The sequence below is a fragment of the Chiloscyllium plagiosum genome, unplaced genomic scaffold (genome assembly GCF_037043375.1).
Source record: "Chiloscyllium plagiosum isolate Xiang-an unplaced genomic scaffold, Cpla_swu_hap1 HiC_scaffold_2, whole genome shotgun sequence".
Taxonomy (NCBI): Eukaryota; Metazoa; Chordata; class Chondrichthyes; order Orectolobiformes; family Hemiscylliidae; genus Chiloscyllium; species Chiloscyllium plagiosum.
This window is the reverse complement of record NW_028270140.1, coordinates 44,419,690-44,439,484: the sequence shown is the minus strand read 5'-3', so window position 1 is coordinate 44,439,484 and position 19,795 is coordinate 44,419,690. Positions and strand designations below refer to the sequence as shown.

The window sequence follows — 19,795 nt, the reverse complement described above, 5'->3', positions numbered from 1 at the left end:
GTCAGCATAAGACTTGATCTTAATTCTAGAATTATAGTTTTAACATGGTGGGATTCAAACTCTTGTCCCTAGAGCATAAGCTGAATCTCTGAACGTAGCTACCATTTAAATGATATAATCTTCTGCTTAATATCACAGCCTCAAATTCAGCATGCTATGTTGTTCTCTATCTATTTTTATGCTATCACAAGAAAAAAAAGGGCAAAGAGAATTTTAGAACTTGAACTGTGCAAGAATCACACATTAAGTCATATACTAAATTGATTCACTTTGAGGAAGATGGTGCACCTGACCTCATTGTGTTATTATAATATATCATGGTTTTGAATCTTATTTGTAAGAGCCGCTCCGAAATACTGAATTTCCTCTGTGTTAATCTTGTGCTTTGCATGTGTAATGAACTGGTTACCCATCCCACTGTGATGATCAGGAATTTCAAACTCAAAAGTCTTCCAAAAGACAGAAGCAAAGTATTGAAAAAAGATAAATTGCTGGGGTTACTTAGGTCATTGACCTCTTTTTCTCTCTTCGTAGATGCTGCATGACTTACTGACTATTTTCAGCTTTTACTATTTTTATTTCTAGCTTATCCAGCTTCTAGCTTATTAACGACATAAAGAGATCAATCATTTTTTAAGAGGCACTTTGACAGCATGCAAAAGGCATATCGTGCTCCTTACTCCAACTATGCACCAGAAAATGAATAGTTCAACATCATTCTTATATAAAATGCTCTACCAGAATGTATTATTTCACAGGAGTGAGAATCATTAAGAATTTAAGAATGAAGTAGGCATGACTAAAAGATTTAATAATGTTACTTTTTCTGCTATGACAGGAGCAATGGATGATGTGTCAGCGAAACTGGTTGTACCTGGAGAGTATCTTCTGTGCTCCAGACATTCAACGCCAGTTGCCTGCAGAGGCAAGGATGTTCACTCAAGTAGATAAATCCTGGAAGGAAGTCATGCGAAAAGTAAATCGCCTACCCAATGCTCTGAGAGCAGCTACCCAACCTGGTATATGAAATATGTGAATATTAATAGTTTTCCTACTCCTCCAGTCAGTTGTATGAAACAAGGGCATTGTTGTTTAGCAAGCTGTTGCATTTTGGCAGCTGATATACTAGACCATTCTGGCTGAAATATTAGCACAGCCTATCCCTGATTGATTTGCTGCTTTGCTAATTTCTAAGATGTATGTTATCATTGGAAACAGTGTATTAGTTGGAATCCACAATCAAGTTCAGATTGTGCAATCTTCAAAAAAAATATAGTGGAACTACTCAACAAGTCAGGCAGCATTTGTAGAGACAGGAGTATAGTTAACATTTGAAGTTGATGATCTTTCCTTTAGTAGTACAAACAGAAGATGCCGAAGAAATCCAGTAGGTCTGCCAGCATTTGTGGAGTCAGAATAGAGTTAACATTTTGACCAAAACAAGAACTGCAGATGCTGGAAATCGGAAACAAAATCAGAAATTGCTGGAAAAGCTGCTCTACAAATCTGGCAACACCTGAAGAGAGAAAGCCGAGTTAATGTTTCGGGTCCAGTGACCCTTCAGAAATGATTGTAACTAGGAAAAAGTTGGCATATTTGTTAGAGAAGGGCCAGGGTAGCGGAATGAGTAAACAGTTGATGGGGATGGAGCCCAGAGATAAAGAAAAATAGTTGGGCAGACAAGAGAATGGGTTAAGATCAGCCTGTGGAAATGAATGGCTGACAATGGGTTGTTTGTGGTAGCAGCCCATGTGACAATAAGGTCTGTTATGTGGGGGTGGAGGTAAGGACATGGGAGAAGGTGCTCAGACCTTAAAATTATTGGACTCGACATTGAGTCTGGTATCTCTCTTCTTTGGAACTGACTCTACAGCACTTTGGTTTTATTTTGTTTGTTAATGCCTGACTAGTTGAGTGTTTACAACATTTTGCTCTCTTTTTAGTCTTAATTTTAGTATTGTTCTTGTTTTAAATAATTTAGCAAAACTACAAATCTTTTTTTTGTTGATAATTATAACAGTAATATCTGACAAGCTATAAAAGACTATTGATGGTGAGATTCTAATTTATTCTAATCTAATCTAGTTATTTAAGGAGATAAACTATTGATTTGTAGATTATCATAAAATTAGAGCTGTAACAATAATATTTTTAGGCCTGTTGTGCTGCTCAACAACATTTAGTGTCTACTGAAGTAAAAGAAGCATTGACTTTGTTTTCCTGTGAAATTTTCAAGAGTAATTGTCCTGTGGCTTGATCTTGCAATGAGGTTGCAAGAGAGAACAAGAACATATAATGGTGCATCACATGTGATGTTGTACATTGTCTCATTAAAAAATCACAATCAGACTAACATCGTACATCTCACTTCTGAGTCTCTGATTTCAATTTCTTTTATCGAGGAGTAACTGCCATTGTAGTTTCATAGCTGAAAATGTGTTGCTGGAAAAGCCCAGCAGGTCAGGCAGCATCCAAGGAGCAGGAGAATCGACGTTTTGGGCATGAGCCCTTCTTCAGGAATGAGGAAAGTGGCACTTTCCTCATTCCTGAAGAAGGGCTCACGCCCGAAACGTCAATTCTCCTGCTCCTTGGATGCTGCCTGACCTGCTGCGCTTTTCCAGCAACACATTTTCAGCTCTGATCTCCAGCATCTGCAGCCCTCACTTTCTCCATTGTAGTTTCATATTCAACCAGAATTTGTTCTCAGCTCCTTTTTGGAAGAGATTAGGAACTTCAGTCCTCTGAGAGAGATCTTGAACTCTACTGAGCAGAAGGAGAATTAACAGATGACTTTAGTTCAGTAATCAACCATCATCTGGATGAAGGTTCAATAAACACAATCTCACAGATCTGTTTTACTGTGTAGATAACTATTTCAACTGGGTAGAAGGTTGCCTCTCTATAAGAGTTGAGGCTGATCTGTTCTGTCACACTATACCATTTCCAAATTGAATAAGGGTTGTGTCTGTTGCACATTTCTCCATAATGATTTGATCTCAAATCTGAACCAACTGTCCAGGCTGGAGGTCTGGAAGTGTTTGTTTTGTGATATTTATCATAGCCTGAAAATCCTGTTACTGTTCAGGAATGATGGAGAACAGTCCAGCTTGAAAGTAGACAGGTTATTATCATCTCTAGGTGAGTCAAGGACAACAGAAGGACAAGTCAATTGGTGATGAAAGGAAGGATCCAGGATCACAAAAAATAGGGTGAGAAGATTATGGTGAGCATGAATAATAGATGATTGAAGGATGCTTTGGTGTGGGGGCATATGTGAGGCTCAGTAATTCCCTGTGGTCAGTAGCAACTCTCCAATAGAAAACAGATGTGTATGTTTTTGCCAACCTTCTTCCTACAGCAAACTTTGTGAAGCACCCATGAATCTGATATCTAGATGTCAAGTGTTTTTTCCCAGTTAGAGGAAAGGTTTTGGGAAAATTCCTGGTTTCACAAGTTTATTCCACAGACCAGTGCCCTGGAATGATTCCATTTTCATTCAGCAAGGTGAGAATAGAATTCAATGGGTGTCAGGTCTACCAACCCTGCAAAGACACGCCATCAGTGGCCACTGGGTACGGAGGCTATGGGAAAGGCTGATCTGGCTTAACTTGGCATCTTTAAAAGAAAGAAGAGAACATAAAAGAGCCCTTGTTCCTCACACCACCCTTTTGTACACACACACTCCTGTGTCTTATACATTCAAACCAATGTCACCTCGTACTCCTACACTCCTCCATGGCTTCTTATAGGCCCTCTGTCAACATCGTATGAATTCACATTCTAAGATCCCATGCCAATACCTTTCAACTTTACATTCTTCACAGCACTTGGCCCAAATCTATCATGAGCAGGACCTCAGGACCCATGGAGAGATTAAATTAAGTTCTTAAGTATCTATTGATTGATTTACAATATAAAAAAAGTAATGGATAAAAAAAAATCACTGTGTTAACTTCCTTGAAATGATTTATCCCTTATAGCAGTAATCAACCGTATTCATAGACCCTGCTGAATTTTTTTAAAATAAATAAAGGACAGGAAATCTAAATGTTTTGACAGCTTGAAGACTCTTATTTTTAATGGCAACATTGAGTGATATTTGGGAAGGGTAAGTTAGGGAATTACACTGAAATTATAGACATGGTGTGGAGATGCTGGTGTTGGACTGGGATGGACAAAGTAAAAAATCACACAACACCAGGTTATAATCCAACAGGTTTATTTGGATGTGCGAGCTTTCGGAGCGCTGCTCCTTCATCAGGTAGTGTGAAGCAGGATCGTAAGGCGTGGAATTTATAGCAAATGATCACAGTGTCATGCAACTGAAACAATAAATTGAACAAACGTCGATTGCTGTTAAGTCTTTCACACCCATACACACATTCTCTCACAGGCTTATACTCCATCACACTCTACCAAGCACACACACACTCTCACATGCACTCACACGCATGCACACATTCATACTCTCTGTGTCTCTCTCTCTCTCTCTCTCTCCCTCTCTCTCTCTCTCCCTCTCTCTCTCTCTCTCTCTCTCTCTCTCTCTCTCTCTCTCCTCTCTCTCTCTCTCTCTCACACACACACACACACACACACACACACACACACACACACACACACACATGAGTCTATGGGATGAATTTGCAGATACATCCATTTTGCTGAAAAAGCACACAATCTGCAGGCAGTCAATCCATGTAGCATTTTTTAAACTCCCACTTTAGAAATAGAACCAGTCTCACTCAAAATTTGGCAGTATTAAGCAAGAATTTTCAAACGTTGATTGGGGACAGATATTTGCAAGTAAAGGGACGGCTGGAAAATGGGAAGCAATCAAAAATGAGATAAGTAGTGTCCAGAGACAGTATATTCCTGTTCAGGTGAAAAGAAAGGCTGATAGGTGTAGGGAATGCTGAATGCCTAGAGAAATTGAAGTTTTGGTTAAGAAAAAGAAGGAACCATATGTCAGGAATAGACAGGAGAGATCAAGAGAATCCTTGGAGTATAAAGGCATTAAGAGTATATTTAAGAGGGAAATCAGGAGGGCAAAAAGGGATCATGAGATAGCTTTGACAAATAGGGTTAAGGAGAATCCAAAGAGTTTTTATAAATACATTAAGGACAAAGAGTAATTTGGGAGAGAATAGGGTCCCTCAAACATCAGCAAGGCAGCCTATGTATGGAGCTGCAGGACATGGGAGATACTAAATTAGTTTTTTTAATCAGTGTTTACTGTGGAAAAGGACATGGAAGATATAAAATGTGGGAAAATAGGTGGTGACATCTTGAAAAATGTCCATATTACAGAGGAGGTGGTGCTGGATGTCTTGGAATGCATAAAAATGGATAAGTCCTCAGGACCTGATCAGGTGTACCCAAAATCTCTGTGGGAAGCTAAGGAAGTGATTGTGGCCCCTGGTTGAGATGTTTGTATCATCGTTAGTCACAGGTGAGGTGCCGGAAGACTAGAGGTTGGGTAACGTGATGCCACTACTTAAGAAAGGTGGTAAGAAAAAACTAGGGAGCTATAGACTGGTGAGCCTGATGTTGGTGGGTGGCAAGTTGTTGGAGGGAATCCTGAGGGACAGGATTTACATATATCTGGAAAGGCAAGAACCGATTAGGGATAGTCAATATGGCTTTGTGTGTGGGAAATAATGTCTCACGAACTTTTTGATTGAGTTTTTTGAAGAAGTAACAAAGAGGATTGATGAGGCGGAGCAGTGGACATGACCTACAGGGAACGCAGTAAGGCGTTCGGCTAGGTTCCCCATGGGAGACTGGTTAGCATGCTTAGATCTTGTGGAATGCAGGGAGAACTAGCCAACTGGACACAGGACTGGCTCAAAGGTAGAAGACAGAGGGTGGTGGTGGAGGGTTGTTTTTCAGACTGGAGGCCTGTGACCAGTGGAGTGCCATAAGGATCGGTGCTGGGCCCTCTACTTTTTCTCATTTACATAAATGATTTGGATGTGAGCATAAGAGGTACAGTTAGTAAGTTTGCAGGTGACACCAAAATTAGGTAAATGAGTGGTGGTGCATTTTGGAAAAGCCAATCTTAGCAGGACTTATACATTTAATGATAAAGTCGTGGGAATGTTGATGAACAAAGCGACCTTGGATTGCAGGTTCATTGTTCCTTGAAAGTAAAGTTGCAGGTAGATAGGATAGTGAAGAAAGTGTTTAGTATGCTTTCCTTTATTGGTCAGAGCACTGTGTATAGGAGTTGGGGAGTTATACTGTGGTTGTGTAAGATGTTGGTTCGGCCACTTTTGGAATATTGTGTACACTTCTGGTCTCCTTCCTATCGGAAGGATGTTGTGAAACTTGGAAGGGTTCAGAAAACATTTAGAAGGATGTTGCCAGGGTTGGAGGATTTGAGCTATAGGGAGAGGCTGAATAGGCTGGGGCTGTTTTCCCTGGGGTTTTGGAGGCTGAGGGGTGACTTTATAGAGGTTTATAAAATCACAGGTTAAGAAATATATATATATATGTATAGGATTAGAGTGAGAGGGAAACAATTTAAAAGGGACCTGTGGGGCAACATTTTCACGCAGAGGGTGATGTGTGTATGAAATGAACTGCCAGATGAAGTTGTGGAGGCTGGCACAACTGCAGCATTTAAAAAGCATCTGGATGGGCAAAAGAATAGGAAGAGTTTAGAGGGATATGGGCCAAGTGCTGGCAAATGGGATTAGATTAGGTTAGGATATCTGGTCGGCATGGACGAGGTGGACTGAAGGGTCTATTTCCGTGCTGTACTTCTCTGTGACTCTAAGATTGGGATACAGGCAGACTCTCACCTCATACCTTTAATACATTGTCTGAACTGAGATGTCACCTTCAGTTATCTCGAGAATGTGACTTAAAAGAAATTCTGGAATTTACATATTAATGAACTGAAATCTGCAACCCATTTTAAAAGATGAAAGACTTAAACAGCAATCTAGGTTTGTTCAATATATTGTTTCAGTTGTATGACACTGATCTTTTGCTATAAATTCTTTCTTTTGATCCTGCTCCACAACTACCTGATGAAGGAGCAGCACCCCGAAAGCTTGTACTTTCAAATAAACCTGTCGACTATAACTTTTAAACTTTAGAATTGTGGAGGCAAAGTAAATATTGGGGCTGGAGACAGTTCTCTCCACAGATGCTGCCAGACTAGCTGTGTTTCTGCCGAATTGTGTTCTTGGAAAAAAAGTTGTGATGGCAAAACTGCAAAAATACACAAGAATGCCACACCAATATTCTTTGGCAAGTTACGGAAATCTTTTGCTGTTTGGAGTAGGTAGACACAACTTTCAGAACTCTATGCTTCTCCTCTGTACACTGTTCTCTTCTCCCAGTGTGTAACACTGAACCTTCCCTTAATGTATAACAGCATGGAGCAGGCCTGTCCTCTCTGCAAAGACTGCTTGACCTGTTCAGTAAGTCTGTTTATTTCTGCACCTTCAATTTATGTATGTTTATCATGTGTAATTTCAATTTTATGTTTTAGGTTTGTTGGACATTTTCTTGAATAACAATGCATTATTGGATCAAATTTTGAAATGTCTGGAGGCTTATCTTGAATCTAAGCGGGTGATTTTCCCCAGGTTTGTATTATTAATATACTGGTTTACTTTGTTCTGCATTACTGATGAAAGCAGAAGAGATTTTTTTAGTTTCTGAATCAAATAAAACTAATTTGCTTTTCAACATTTTTTTTCCATTGTTCAATGATTCTGTCGTGCCAACTTGAGGCAAAGAGATAAACCATTCCTAAGATGGTGTCAGTGCTGCTTGATAAGTTGTTGGCAGAGGGTGCATGGGAAAAACATTTTTTTTACGCTTCATTTATTGGCCTATCTCTGCTGACAGTTGCTAATTTGTACTAGTTAATGTTTGTTTCCTCCATCAACCTGGAAATTCACCTCCTCGGTTTAAAAAACTCCTCTCCTTTGCGTAGCTGTGCTGTCAGTTCTGTAGTGCTTTCTCCTCTTGCATTCAGAAAGCCGACACTGATGCTTCAAGACTCCATGCTTAGCATCTTCCATCCTCATACACATGCTGTTTGTTGACAATATTATTCTCTGACATTGGATTAACTTTCAGCTTCTGGATCACCATTGTTTTGCTATTAGAAGCAACAAGAAGTTGATCTACAAACAACTTCACAACTGTGTCCAAAAACCTCAGCCCTGCTGGTACTCCTATTAAATGCTGTTGCATGCAATATCTCTTCTCTGGCTTTACTGCTAAATCAACTTACAACAATCCCTCTCTGATATTAGTTTTGTTTGTAGCCCAATTATTTTCCTTCCACTTGAAGAATTATGCAAGTTTACACATAATATGTTCCAAATCCAGATGTCTGCAAAATAGAATTGTCTGAAAATATTTTTGAAATTCACCTAAATTGATGATGACTTGTCGGTTTTGTAGGTGTCCTACACATCAGGCAGTGCACATATCTGAGGTAAACATTCACCCACAATAGCATTATCGGTATTGAAAAAGGCCATTGGGGACCTGCACTTCAGGCAGACATTAGTGTCTTTGCAACTTTCAATAAGGCATATTTTATGCTCTGCCCTCCCCAGTGGTAAGTCGTGAATGCATTCACCAAGGATGGCACAAAGCATAAGTAATAGTCATTAATGGGACCTCTGCCAGTCTCTACCAGAAAAGCTGAAAAGTTTTGCTTGAATGCAAAACCAGGGTGAAGGAGTGAGTTCAAAGTGCAGGCTACTATTGGTACTAGTCGTGAAGAAGGGTTACAGCTAAAACATCAACTTGTCCACCTCCTGATGCTGCCTGGCTTGCTGTATTCTTCCAGCCTCCTGCATGTTTATGTTGGTATTAGTCATCTCATTTCAGAGTCTGGGAGCTTTTGAGGGCAACTTTGTCCTGCAGCTCATGTATTTTGAACCCTGAAACAAGTCTCACTGGATCTCCATGACAGCTGTTATTTTTGAGGTGAACTTCCCTCCTATTTGGGAGTGGGTCCAATATTTTATCTAAGTGGTGACCATTCTAAAAGTTTTACAAAGTATGTGCTTGATATTAATTATTTGATAAATTAATATCTGATTCCCCTCTCTCTGAATGTTAGGTTCTACTTCCTATCCAATGATGAGCTATTGGAGATTCTAGCTCAGACCCGTAACCCACAGGCTGTCCAGCCACATCTGCGAAAATGCTTTGATGCAATTGCAAAACTGGAATTTGCACTGGCTTCCCAGACTGAAGAGAAAACAGCTGAGGGAGAACCTGAGAAGCTGTACACCAATGATATCTTGGCAATGCTCTCTCCTGAAGGAGAAAAGGTGAAGATTCTTTTGTTGGAGTAGTTGGCACTCTGAAAGTCATTTTAGAATTTCATTAGATTGACTTTTGACAGGTTTATTAGTGTGCATTAAAGCTTTATGTATGACACAATGCCACAATGTGGTAGATTAAAGCTTACCTGCTTGATTCACCACATATAGCCTCTTCATCTCTTTGCAAACTATTAAAAAGTAAAGCTAATATCGTTCTATTGAGCTACTCCCTTATTTGAGAGAGATGTCTGGTTGTTGTTTAACTGACGGTTACCATGCCTCAGGTGAGGAGAGAAGTTGAGAAGCTGGGACCTTCATAGTCACCCCAGCTGGTGTGGAAATCAAACTGGTATCACTCTGCATCATAACCAGCTATCTGAGCTAATCAACTCCCTTGCAATGCTGACATTGCAATGAATAGAGATAATTTGCTTTTTGATAGTGAAGTAGGAAATTTGGGTGTAGGTATAACATTAACACCTTGTCTTAAATAACTAAATTAAAAAATAGATTTCTTTCAGGAGAAATCCAAACATCATGGAAATATTCAAACTGGAAAAATGAGAAAATGCTAATCCTTTATAAAGTTCTGATCTGAAATAAATAAAGTTAATTAAACAGAATTGTGCTTTAAAATGAATGAGATGCCATAATAAATCAATTTATAAAGAACAAAGGGTCCTGCTTGACTTTCTTTTATTATTATAATCACCGTTGAGTTAAATAACATTTTGTTTCTGTGTTACAGGTCAGTTTGGGAAAGGGACTTAAGGCAAGAGGAAATGTAGAAGATTGGCTTGGAAAGGTCGAGGAAGCTATGTTCTCATCTCTTCGACGTTTATGCAAAGTTTCGATTGGTGATTATCAAACTCAGCCAAGGGTCCAGTGGGTGGTATCTGGACATCCTTCTCAGGTACTTTGAAAGTTGTTAAAAATTTATTTCAAATGCTAATCTAATCTATGTCTTTTCCAACAGAATTTGTGTCTGACCTCACCCTCTAGAAGCTGGCACCCATGTGATCCCTTACTCCATACCTTATTGCAGCTCATTGATGCCTAATGGCTCATCATATGCAGCCATTACATGTACTTTAGAGAGTAGCACATGAACAATATTGATATCTGATTTGGTAGTTGCGGGTGTTAAACTAATTCATTGTTTCTTCTTTATCAGTATCTCCTTCATGCTGGTCTTCAATCAGTTGCATCATTACCTGGTCCAGTCTTGGGTATCTAGAAGTACAGTGGCACAAAGGCTGGTTTGCAGTGAGGGAAAGGGAAGAAAGATGTATTGTAACATCGTCTACATGTTGTAAATCATAACATTTGAGGAATTGGATTAGATTATGCTGTCATCTTGATGGTTGCTGCCTCAGTGATGATTTTCATGTTGGCCACTACCTTCTCCTTTATGGAGGTTACTTGCTGCCTATTAAGAGCCACTTTGTCCTGCAAAAGAAAAGAAGTGTATCATTGAATGTGGTGTGAAGTGCTTAAGAGATGTGTTTGCTTGCACATTATTTTGCACTGATTACAAGCTATGAGATGAATGGAAAATTGGCAGCAGTGATGAGTGCCTGGCGATGTTTGTTGGAGTTTGCTGATAAGCACGTGAAGGGAGTGTGGTGAGTGGAGCAATGCTTATGACTAGTTGTGCAGTTAGTAGAATATGAAGTGAAGATACTTTTGTTGACCTTGGCCACTTGTGAGACCATTTATTTTTTTTCTCTTACTTTGCACTTGGGTCATTCAGTCTGGATTGTTGGCACTCACATTAATGGTTACTGGTTCACACTGATTTTTTTCAATCCTTCATTGGAGAACTCGAGCCCCTGAGGGGGGCTAAAGTTATAGTGAACTAGCAAATTAAGGGTTATGTCAGTAGAGATGCAATGTCAGACATTTTTTCTTTAGTTCTGAGAAGTAGGTTTGGCTGGACCAGCATTAATTGCTCGTTTCTAGTTGCCCTTGATATGGTGGTGGTGGCTGTCTTCTTGAACTGCTACAGTCCCTTTGGTATACTAGCCAGGATGGTAAGTGGCTTGGACAGGAATTTGCAGATTCAATTGCAAATATTACTTATCTAAGAGAGGGCTGGGATGGGCATACATTTAGGCGTGAAGCATTATCAGAAATTTATACAATGTCTTGGAATAAAGGGAATATAGCTGGCAAGGTCTGTGATACCTGGCTGGAGGCGATGACTGGTGCTGTGAGGCCCACAAACAGATGTGTTGTTCCCCATATATAGGTCCATGAAACTCTCTGCTGCCGCAAAGAAGGCATAGATTGAGGTGACTGAGAAAGAGAGCACTGTCACTTATGAGGTACAGCAATTAAATTCTTTTTTGAAAGTAAACAAAATAGAAATTGCTGTTGAAACTCAGACCTGAGTTCTGGAAATCTGAATCAAAAACAATAAATAGCTGGAGAAACTTAGACCTGAGTTTCTCCAGCTATTTATTGTTTTTGATTCAGATTTCCAGAATCCACAATTCTTTGTTTTGATTTTCTGAAAGTTCTTTGGCTTTCTTGTATTTTCCAGGTGTGGTTGGAAATGTATTTATTCCATGTTCAAGTAGGGTAACAATAGTTGATGCCATTTTACCTGCCACCTTCCAATAAAGCTTATCAAACAAGTACTCTCCCATCCATTTGCAGGAGCTTCCAGGTGTTTCAGGTTTGTGATGTAGTGGTGCAGTGCACAAAATCTGAAAAGTCCTTCTTTAACAACATTCTACAATGCACATCATTTGACACCATCTTATCCTTCATGCAGCATTCACGCTACTCGTCAGCTCTGCAGTAATTTATTCTCCACTACAAGAAATATATCCCTTCCTTTTTTTGTCACTTCTCAGGTATTTTTGTTTGATTTTATGATTGTGAACTGTGCACAATTCCCCAAGTGTAAGCTAACCAAGGATCTGTACACGTGAAGAGCAGAGAAAGTATTGACTATATAAAAACAAACCTCTGTGCATGGTTTTGTTTTAAATGGCCTTATTATCTAAATTGCTAATTCTAATAATTTGTGTGCTTGGATAGCAGACAGACGAGCAACAGCAGGCATAAACTTTTGAAAGAAAGTGAATGTCAGTGAAATCAAATTGATGTATATTTCAAAATCACCAAGAAATATTTATAAATTGATAGTAAAATACTAGAAAATTAAATTGCAGTTATTTCAATGTAAGAGGTCTCCCAGGTAAGGCTGATGAACTCAGGGCATGTTTAAGAACATGGGATTGGGACGTCACAACTATTACAGAAACTTGGCTGACAGATGGGCAAAACTGGCATCTCAATGCTCCAGGGTTTAGATGCTCTTGGAAGGATAGAAAAGGAGGCAAGGAAAGAGGGGGCTGCTGTTTTTGATTAAGGAATATGTTACTGTTGTAACTATTGAAAATATTTCTGAATAATCGTCCAGTGAAAATATATTATAAATGACAATTACAAATAAGAAAGGCAAGATCACATTGATGGGATTGTACTACAGGCCCCCTAATAGTAAGAAAGAAATTGAGAAACAATATGTAGGGAGATCTCAGATATATATATAAGTATAATAAAGCTGTAATAAAGGGTGATTTTAATTTTCCAAACATTAACTTGGACTGCCAGCATGTTAAAGGTTTGGATGATGAAGGATTTATCCAATGTTTTCAAGAAAATTTTCTTTATCAATATGTGGATGCTCCTTCTAGAGACCTTCTTTTGGGCAATAAGGCAGGGCGGGTGTCTGAAGTAAAAGAGGGGAAACACTTTAGGTCTAATGATCATAATTCTATTCATTTCAAAATGGTTACGGAAAAGAATAAGCCTTCAATAAAAGTTAAAGTTTTTAATTGGAGTAAAGCAAATTTGAATGCTATGAGACATGAACTTTAAAAAGCTGATTGGAGTAGACTATCCACAGGTTAAAAAAAAGTCTGACAGTTGGGAGGCATTCACGAGTGTGATGACACGAGTTCAGAGGCATTTTGTTCCTTTTAGAGTGAAGGGAAAGGCTGGTAAGATTAAGGAACAATGGATGAAGAAAGATATTGAGGTTCCAGTCAAGAATAAAAGAGAATCTTATTTTAGATGTAGACAACTTGGTTCAATTGAATCTCTTAATCAATATAAAGAGTGTAGGAGAATCTTTAAGAAATGAATCAGGAAGGCAAAGAGTGGGTATGAGATAGCATTGGCAGATCAAGGTAAGGATAATCCAAAGATATTTTACAAATCCATTAAGAGCAAGAGGGTAACTAGAGAGAGGGAAGGATCTCTACAGATCAAGGAATTTTGTGATGAACCCCAGGAGATGGAGAGATACTAAATGAATATTTTGTGTCAGTTTTAACTGTGGCGAGAGAAATGGAGTCTAGAGAATGCAGAGAAATAAACTTTGATGCTTTAGAAACAGTTCACATTACAGAAGATGAGGTTTTGGGAGTCTTAGAGAATATAAAAATGGATACATTTCTGGGATCTGATCTAATGTATCCCAGAATGTTGTGAGAAGTAAGGGAGGAAATTACAAGACTCCATTTAGAAATATTTACATAATCTTTAACTACTGGTGAGGTGCCTGATGACTGGAGGGTGGCTAATGTCGTATTTCTGTTTAAGAAATGTTGTAAGGAGAAACCAGGGAACTATAGACCTGTGAATCTGACTTCAGTTGTGGGTAAATTGTTGGCGATGATTATAAAGGATAGGATTTATGAATATTTAGAGAAGCAAAAATTGATTTGGGATTGTCAGCATGGTTTTATGCAAGGAAAATTGTGTCGCTCAAACTTGATTTGAGTTTTTCGAAGAAGTTATCAAAAAGCTTGATGATGGCAGAGCAATAGACGTTGTTTATTTGGATTTTAGTAAAGCCTTTGACAAGGTTCTGCATGGTAGACTAATTAGTAAAATTAGGTCACATGGGATTCAGGGTGAGCTTGCCAATTGGATACATAATTGGCTGAATGGCAGGAAACAGAGGAATAGTGGAGGGTTGTTTTTCAGACTGGAGGCCTGTGACCTGTGGTGATCTACAGGGATCAGTTCTGGGTGCACTTTTGTTTGTCATTTCTTTAAATAATTTGGATGAGAATATAGAAAGCATATAGAATGTAATGACACCAAAATTGGTGAAATGTACTTAGTGAAGAAGGTGTTCTAAGATTACAAAAGGATCTTAATCAAATGGATCAATGGGCTGAAAAATGGCGGATGCAATTAGATAAATGCGAGGTATTGCATTTTGGTACAACAGAAAAGGGTAGGGCTTATACAATTTGGATGATATTGTAGAACAGAGGGACCTGGGCATGCAGGTTCACAATTCTAAAGTTTGCATTACATAGAGACAGAATAGTTAAAAAGGCATTTGGCACACACGCCTTCATTGCTCAGTCCTTTGAGTATAGGAGTTGGGATGTTATGTTGAGGTTGAAGAGAACATTGGTAAAGCCTCTTCTGGAATACTGTGTCCTGTTCTGGTTGCCCAGTTATAGGAAGGATATTATCAAGCTGTAGAAGATTCAGAACAGGTTTACCAGAATGTTGCTAGATATGGAAGGTTTGTGTTTCAAGAAAGGCTGGATAGGCTGGGACTTTTTTCAGATCAGAGTGTTGCTGGAAAAGCACAGCAGGTCAGGCAGCATCCGAGGAGCAGGAAAATTGACGTTTTGGGCAAAAGCCCTTCATCAAAAAAGAGGCAGGAAGTCTCCAGGGTGGAGAGATAAATGGGGGGGGGGAGCTGGGTGAAAGTTGCAAAGAGTACAATAGGTGAATGGGGGTGGGGATGGAGGTGATAGGTCTGAGGGGAGGGTGAAGCAGATAGGTGGGAAGGGAGATTGGCAGGTCGGACAGGTCATGGGGACAGCGCTGAGCTGGAAGGTTGGAACTGAAGTAAGGTGGGGGGAAGGGGAAATGAGGAAACTGGTGAAGTCCACATTGATGCCCTGGGGTTGAAGTGTACTGAGGCGAAAGATGAGGTGTTCTTCTTCCAGGCATTGGGTGGTGAGGGAGCGGCGGCGGAGGAGGCCCAGGACCTCGGCAGAGTGGGAAGGAGCATTGAAATGTTGGGCCACAGGGCAGTGTGGTTGATTGGTGCGGGTGTCCCAGAGATGTTCCCTGAAGCATTCTGCAAGGAGGCATCGAGTCTCCCCAGTGTAAAGGAAACCGCATCGGGAGCAACGGATACAATGAATGACATTGGTGGATGTGCAGGTGAAACTTTGATGGATGTAGAAGGCTCCTTTAGGGCCTTGGATGGAGGTGAGGGAGGTGGTGTGGGCGCAGGTTTTGCAATTCCTGTGGTGGCAGGGGAGGGTGCCAGGACGGGAGGGTGGGTTGTTGGCCGGGGAGGGGGGGGGATGTGGACCTGACCAGTCATGGAGGGAACGGTCTTTACGGAAAGTGGAAAGGGGTGGGGAGGGAAATATATCTCTGGTGGTGGGGTCTGTTTGGAGGTGGCGGAAATGTCGGCAGATGATGCGGTTAATGCGAAGGTTGGTAGGGTGGAAAGTGAGGACCGGGGGGATTCTGTCCTTGATACAGTTGGAGGGGTGGGGTTTGAGGGAGGAGGTGAGGGATGTGGATGAGATGCGTTAGAGGGCATCTTCAACCACGTGAGAAGGGAAATTGTGATCTCTAAAGAAGAAAGCCATCTGGTGTGTTCTGTGGTGGAACTGGTCCTCCTGGGAACAGATACGGTGGAGGTGGAGGAATTGGGAATACAGGATGGCATTTTTGCAGGAGGTAGGGTGGGAAGAGGTGTCATCCAGGTAGCTGTGGGAGTCGGTGGGTTTGTAAAAAACGTCAGTGTCAAGTTGGTCATCATTAATGGAGATGGAGATGTCCAAGAAGGGAGGGAAGTGTCAGAGATGGTCCAGGTGAATTTAATGTCGGGGTGGAATGTGTTGGTGAAGTTGATGAACTGCTCAACCTCCTCACGGGAGCACAAAGTAGCGCCAATGCAGTCATCAGTGTAACGGAGGAAGAGGTGGGAGTGGTGCTGGTGTAATTACGGATGTGGGAGGATTCGAAGGAGAAATTGTTAAGGGTGAGGACCAGTCCAGCTAAACGAATGAGAGTGTCTGTGGAAGGGTACTGTTGGGGACGTAGGGAGAGGAAGAAACAGAGGGCTTGGTGGAGGCCCTGATCATGGCGGATGGAGGTGTAGAGGGATTGGATGTCCATGGTGAAAATGAGGCGTTGAGGGTCAGGGCTGGGGCAGGAACCCGAACTCATCTCCACCTACCTCAATACTGTCCTATCCCCCCTAGTCCAGGAACTCCCCACATACGTTCGAGACACCACTCACACTCTCCACCTCCTCCAAGACTTCTGCTTCGCTGGCTCCCAATGCCTCATCTTCACCATGGACATCCAATCCCTCTACACTGGTCCTCACCCCCCTGTTTCTCCCATTTCGTCCAGCCCAAAGGGGTAGCCATGGGCACATGTATGGGCCCCAGCTATGCCTGTATCTTTGTTGGCTACGTAGAACAGTCCATCTTCCATAGTTATACTGGCACCACTCCCACCTCTTCTTCTGCAACATTGATAACTGCGTCGGCGCCACCTCGTGCTCTCGCGAGGAGGTTGAATAGTTCATCAATTTCATCAACACATTCCGCCCTTACCTTAAATTCACCTGGACCATCTCTGATACCTCCCTCCCCTTCCTAGACATCTCCATCTCTATTAATATGACTGACTTGACACTGGCATTTTTTACAAACCCACCGGCTCCCACAGCAACCTGGATGATACCTCTTCCTACCCTACCTCCTGCAAAAATGCCATCCCATATTCCCAAATCCTCCACCTCCTTTGTGTCTGCTCCCGGGAGGATCAGTTCTACCACAGAATACATCAGTTGGCCTCCTTCTTAAGTGACCGCAATTTCCCTTCTCACGTGATTGAAGATGCCCTCTAACGCACCTTATCCACATCCCGCACCTTCGCCCTCAAACTCCACCCCTCCAACTGTAACAAGGACAGAACCCCCCCTGGTGCTCACCTTCCACCCTACCAACCTTCGCATAAACCATATCATCCGCCGACATTTCTGCCACTGCCAAATGCACCCCACCATCAGAGATTTCCCACCCTTCCGCTTTCCGCAAAGACCGTTCCCTCCGTGACTACCTGGCCAGGTCCACGCACCCCAACAACCCACCCTCCCGTCCTGGCACCGTCCCCTGCCACTGCATGAATTGCAAACCCTGTGCCCACACCTCCTCCCTCACCTCCATCCAAGGCCCCAAAGGAGCCTTCCACATCCATTAAAGTTTCACCTGCACATCCACCAATGTCATTCATTGTATCCGTTGCTCCCAGTGTGGTCTCTTCTACATTGGTGAGACTCGACGCCTCCTCGCAGAGCGCTTCGGGGAACATCTCTGGGACACCCACACCAATCAACCCCACCGCCTGTAGCCCAACATTTCAACTCCCCCTCCCACTCTGCTGAGGACATGGAGGTTCTGGGCCTCCTCCACCGCCGCTCCTTCACCACCTGACGCCTGGAGGAAGAACGCCTTATCTTCCGCCTTGGAATACTTCAACCCCAGGGCATCAATGTGGACTTCACCAGTTTCCTCATTCCCCTCCCCCCACCTTACCTCAGTTCCAACCTTCCAGCTCAGCACTGTCCTCATGACCTGTCCTACCTGCCAATCTCCCTTCCCACCTATCCACTCCACCCTCCCCTCAGACCTATCACCTCCATCCCCATCCACATTCAACTATTGTACTCTTTGCTACCTTCTCCCCAGCCCCACTACCCCCCATTTATCTCTCCAACCTGGAGGCTTCCTGCCTCTATTCCTGATGAAGGGCTTTTGCCCAAAATGTCAATATTCCTGCTCCTTGGATGCTGCCTGATCTGCTGTGCTTTTCCAGCAACACTCTGATCTAAACTCTGGTTTCCAGCATCTGCAGTCCTCACTTTTGCCTGGGACGTTTTTGACTGGAGCATAGAAAGTTGAGAGGTGACCTGATAGAAATTTATAAAATAATGAGAGTATAGATAGAGTTCATAATAGTTGTCTTTTCCCCAAGACGGGGAATTTCAAGACTAGGGGGCACATTTTTACGGTGAGAAGAAAGAGATTTACAAGACATAAGAGGCAAATTTTTTTACATAGAGAGTGATCCATGTGTAGAATGAACATCTGAGAAAGTGGTGCATGTGGGAACATTTAAACAAGGTGTAAAAGACATTTGCATGGATACGTGAATAAGAAATGTTTGGAGGACTATGGGCCAGGAGCAGGCAGGTGGGAGTAGTTTAGTTTGGCATTATGTTCAGCATGGATTGGTTGGATCAATGGATCTGTTTCCATGCTATATGATTATGTGACTCTGAGGTGCAATAATTCAAAATTTGGGAAACACAATATCTACCGATGCTAAGAGCAAAAAATATTAAGAACTAGGATAGCAATGGGAAAGTCATGCAGAAATTTGAGAGCCAAGACAAGCCTTCCCAGAGGGTGTACGTGGTGATGATGGTGAGTTATTTCTTGTTGCTAGATTCTTTTTATCCTCTATCTCACTTAACCAAACAATATGTCGCCTCCTTATTCTTCCTGTCAAAATATTCACACTTCCTTCTTTCACTTCTGAGAATAATTCATTCCTCACTTCATCTTGGAGCTGTATCTATTTGTTGCCCAGAAGTCACCACCCGGATTTGACCAATCCAGAACTGACATGGGAGTCATGCTGCTATGTTTGGGCATGCCTGGCCCACAAAGTTTGTCCCCATGTTGGTCACAAATCTATGTCCTGAATGTCCTGATTCCTGAGAAAGGACTCATGCCCGAAACGTCGATTCTCCTGCTCCTTGGATGCTGCCTGACCTGCTGCGCTTTTCCAGCAACACATTTTCAGCTCTGATCTCCAGCATCTGCAGTCCTCACTTTCTCCACAAATCTATGTCTGCCTGTTTTGTTCACTGTGATGAACATTGAAGATGTCATGGTAGAATGTTCATGGTAGCATTTTGAACTGCAAGTTTGGTATGCTCATGCTACAATCTTGTTGTGGTTCTGTTCACCGAGCTGGAAGTTTTTGTTGCAAACGTTTCGTCCCCTGCCTAGGCGACATCATCAGTGCTTGGGAGCCTCCTGCGAAGCGCTTCTTTGATGTTTCCTCCGGTGTTTATAGTGGTCTGTCCCTGCCGCTTCCGGTTGTCAGCTTCAGCTGTCCGCTGTAGTGGTTGGTATATTGGGTCCAGGTCGATGTGTTTGTTGATGGGGTTTGTGGATGAATGCCATGCCTCTAGGAATTCCCTGGCTGTTCTCTGTCTGGCTTGCCCTATGATAGTAGTGTTGTCCCAGTCGAATTCATGTTGCTTGTTGTCTGCGTGTGTGGCTACTAAGGATAGCTGGTTGTGTCGTTTCGTGGCTAGTTGATGTTCATGTATGCGGATTGTTAGCTGTCTTCCTGTTTGTCCTATATCGTGTTTTGTGCAGTCCTTGCATGGTTTG

At 41.8% G+C, this 19,795-nt stretch overlaps 1 protein-coding gene across 1 annotated transcript in view; it reads left to right on the top strand.

The window, feature by feature from the left end:
- dnah6 (dynein, axonemal, heavy chain 6) overlaps positions 1–19,795 on the top strand; it is a gene marked incomplete at its 5' end in the record, with an annotated part of 301,703 nt that overhangs the window by 71,899 nt on the left and 210,009 nt on the right. The window contains 4 exons of the mRNA XM_043705917.2: positions 839–1,019; positions 7,502–7,598; positions 9,098–9,311; positions 10,054–10,218. Coding sequence (XP_043561852.2) covers positions 839–1,019; positions 7,502–7,598; positions 9,098–9,311; positions 10,054–10,218 — 657 coding nt within the window. The remainder of the gene's footprint in view (positions 1–838; positions 1,020–7,501; positions 7,599–9,097; positions 9,312–10,053; positions 10,219–19,795) is intronic.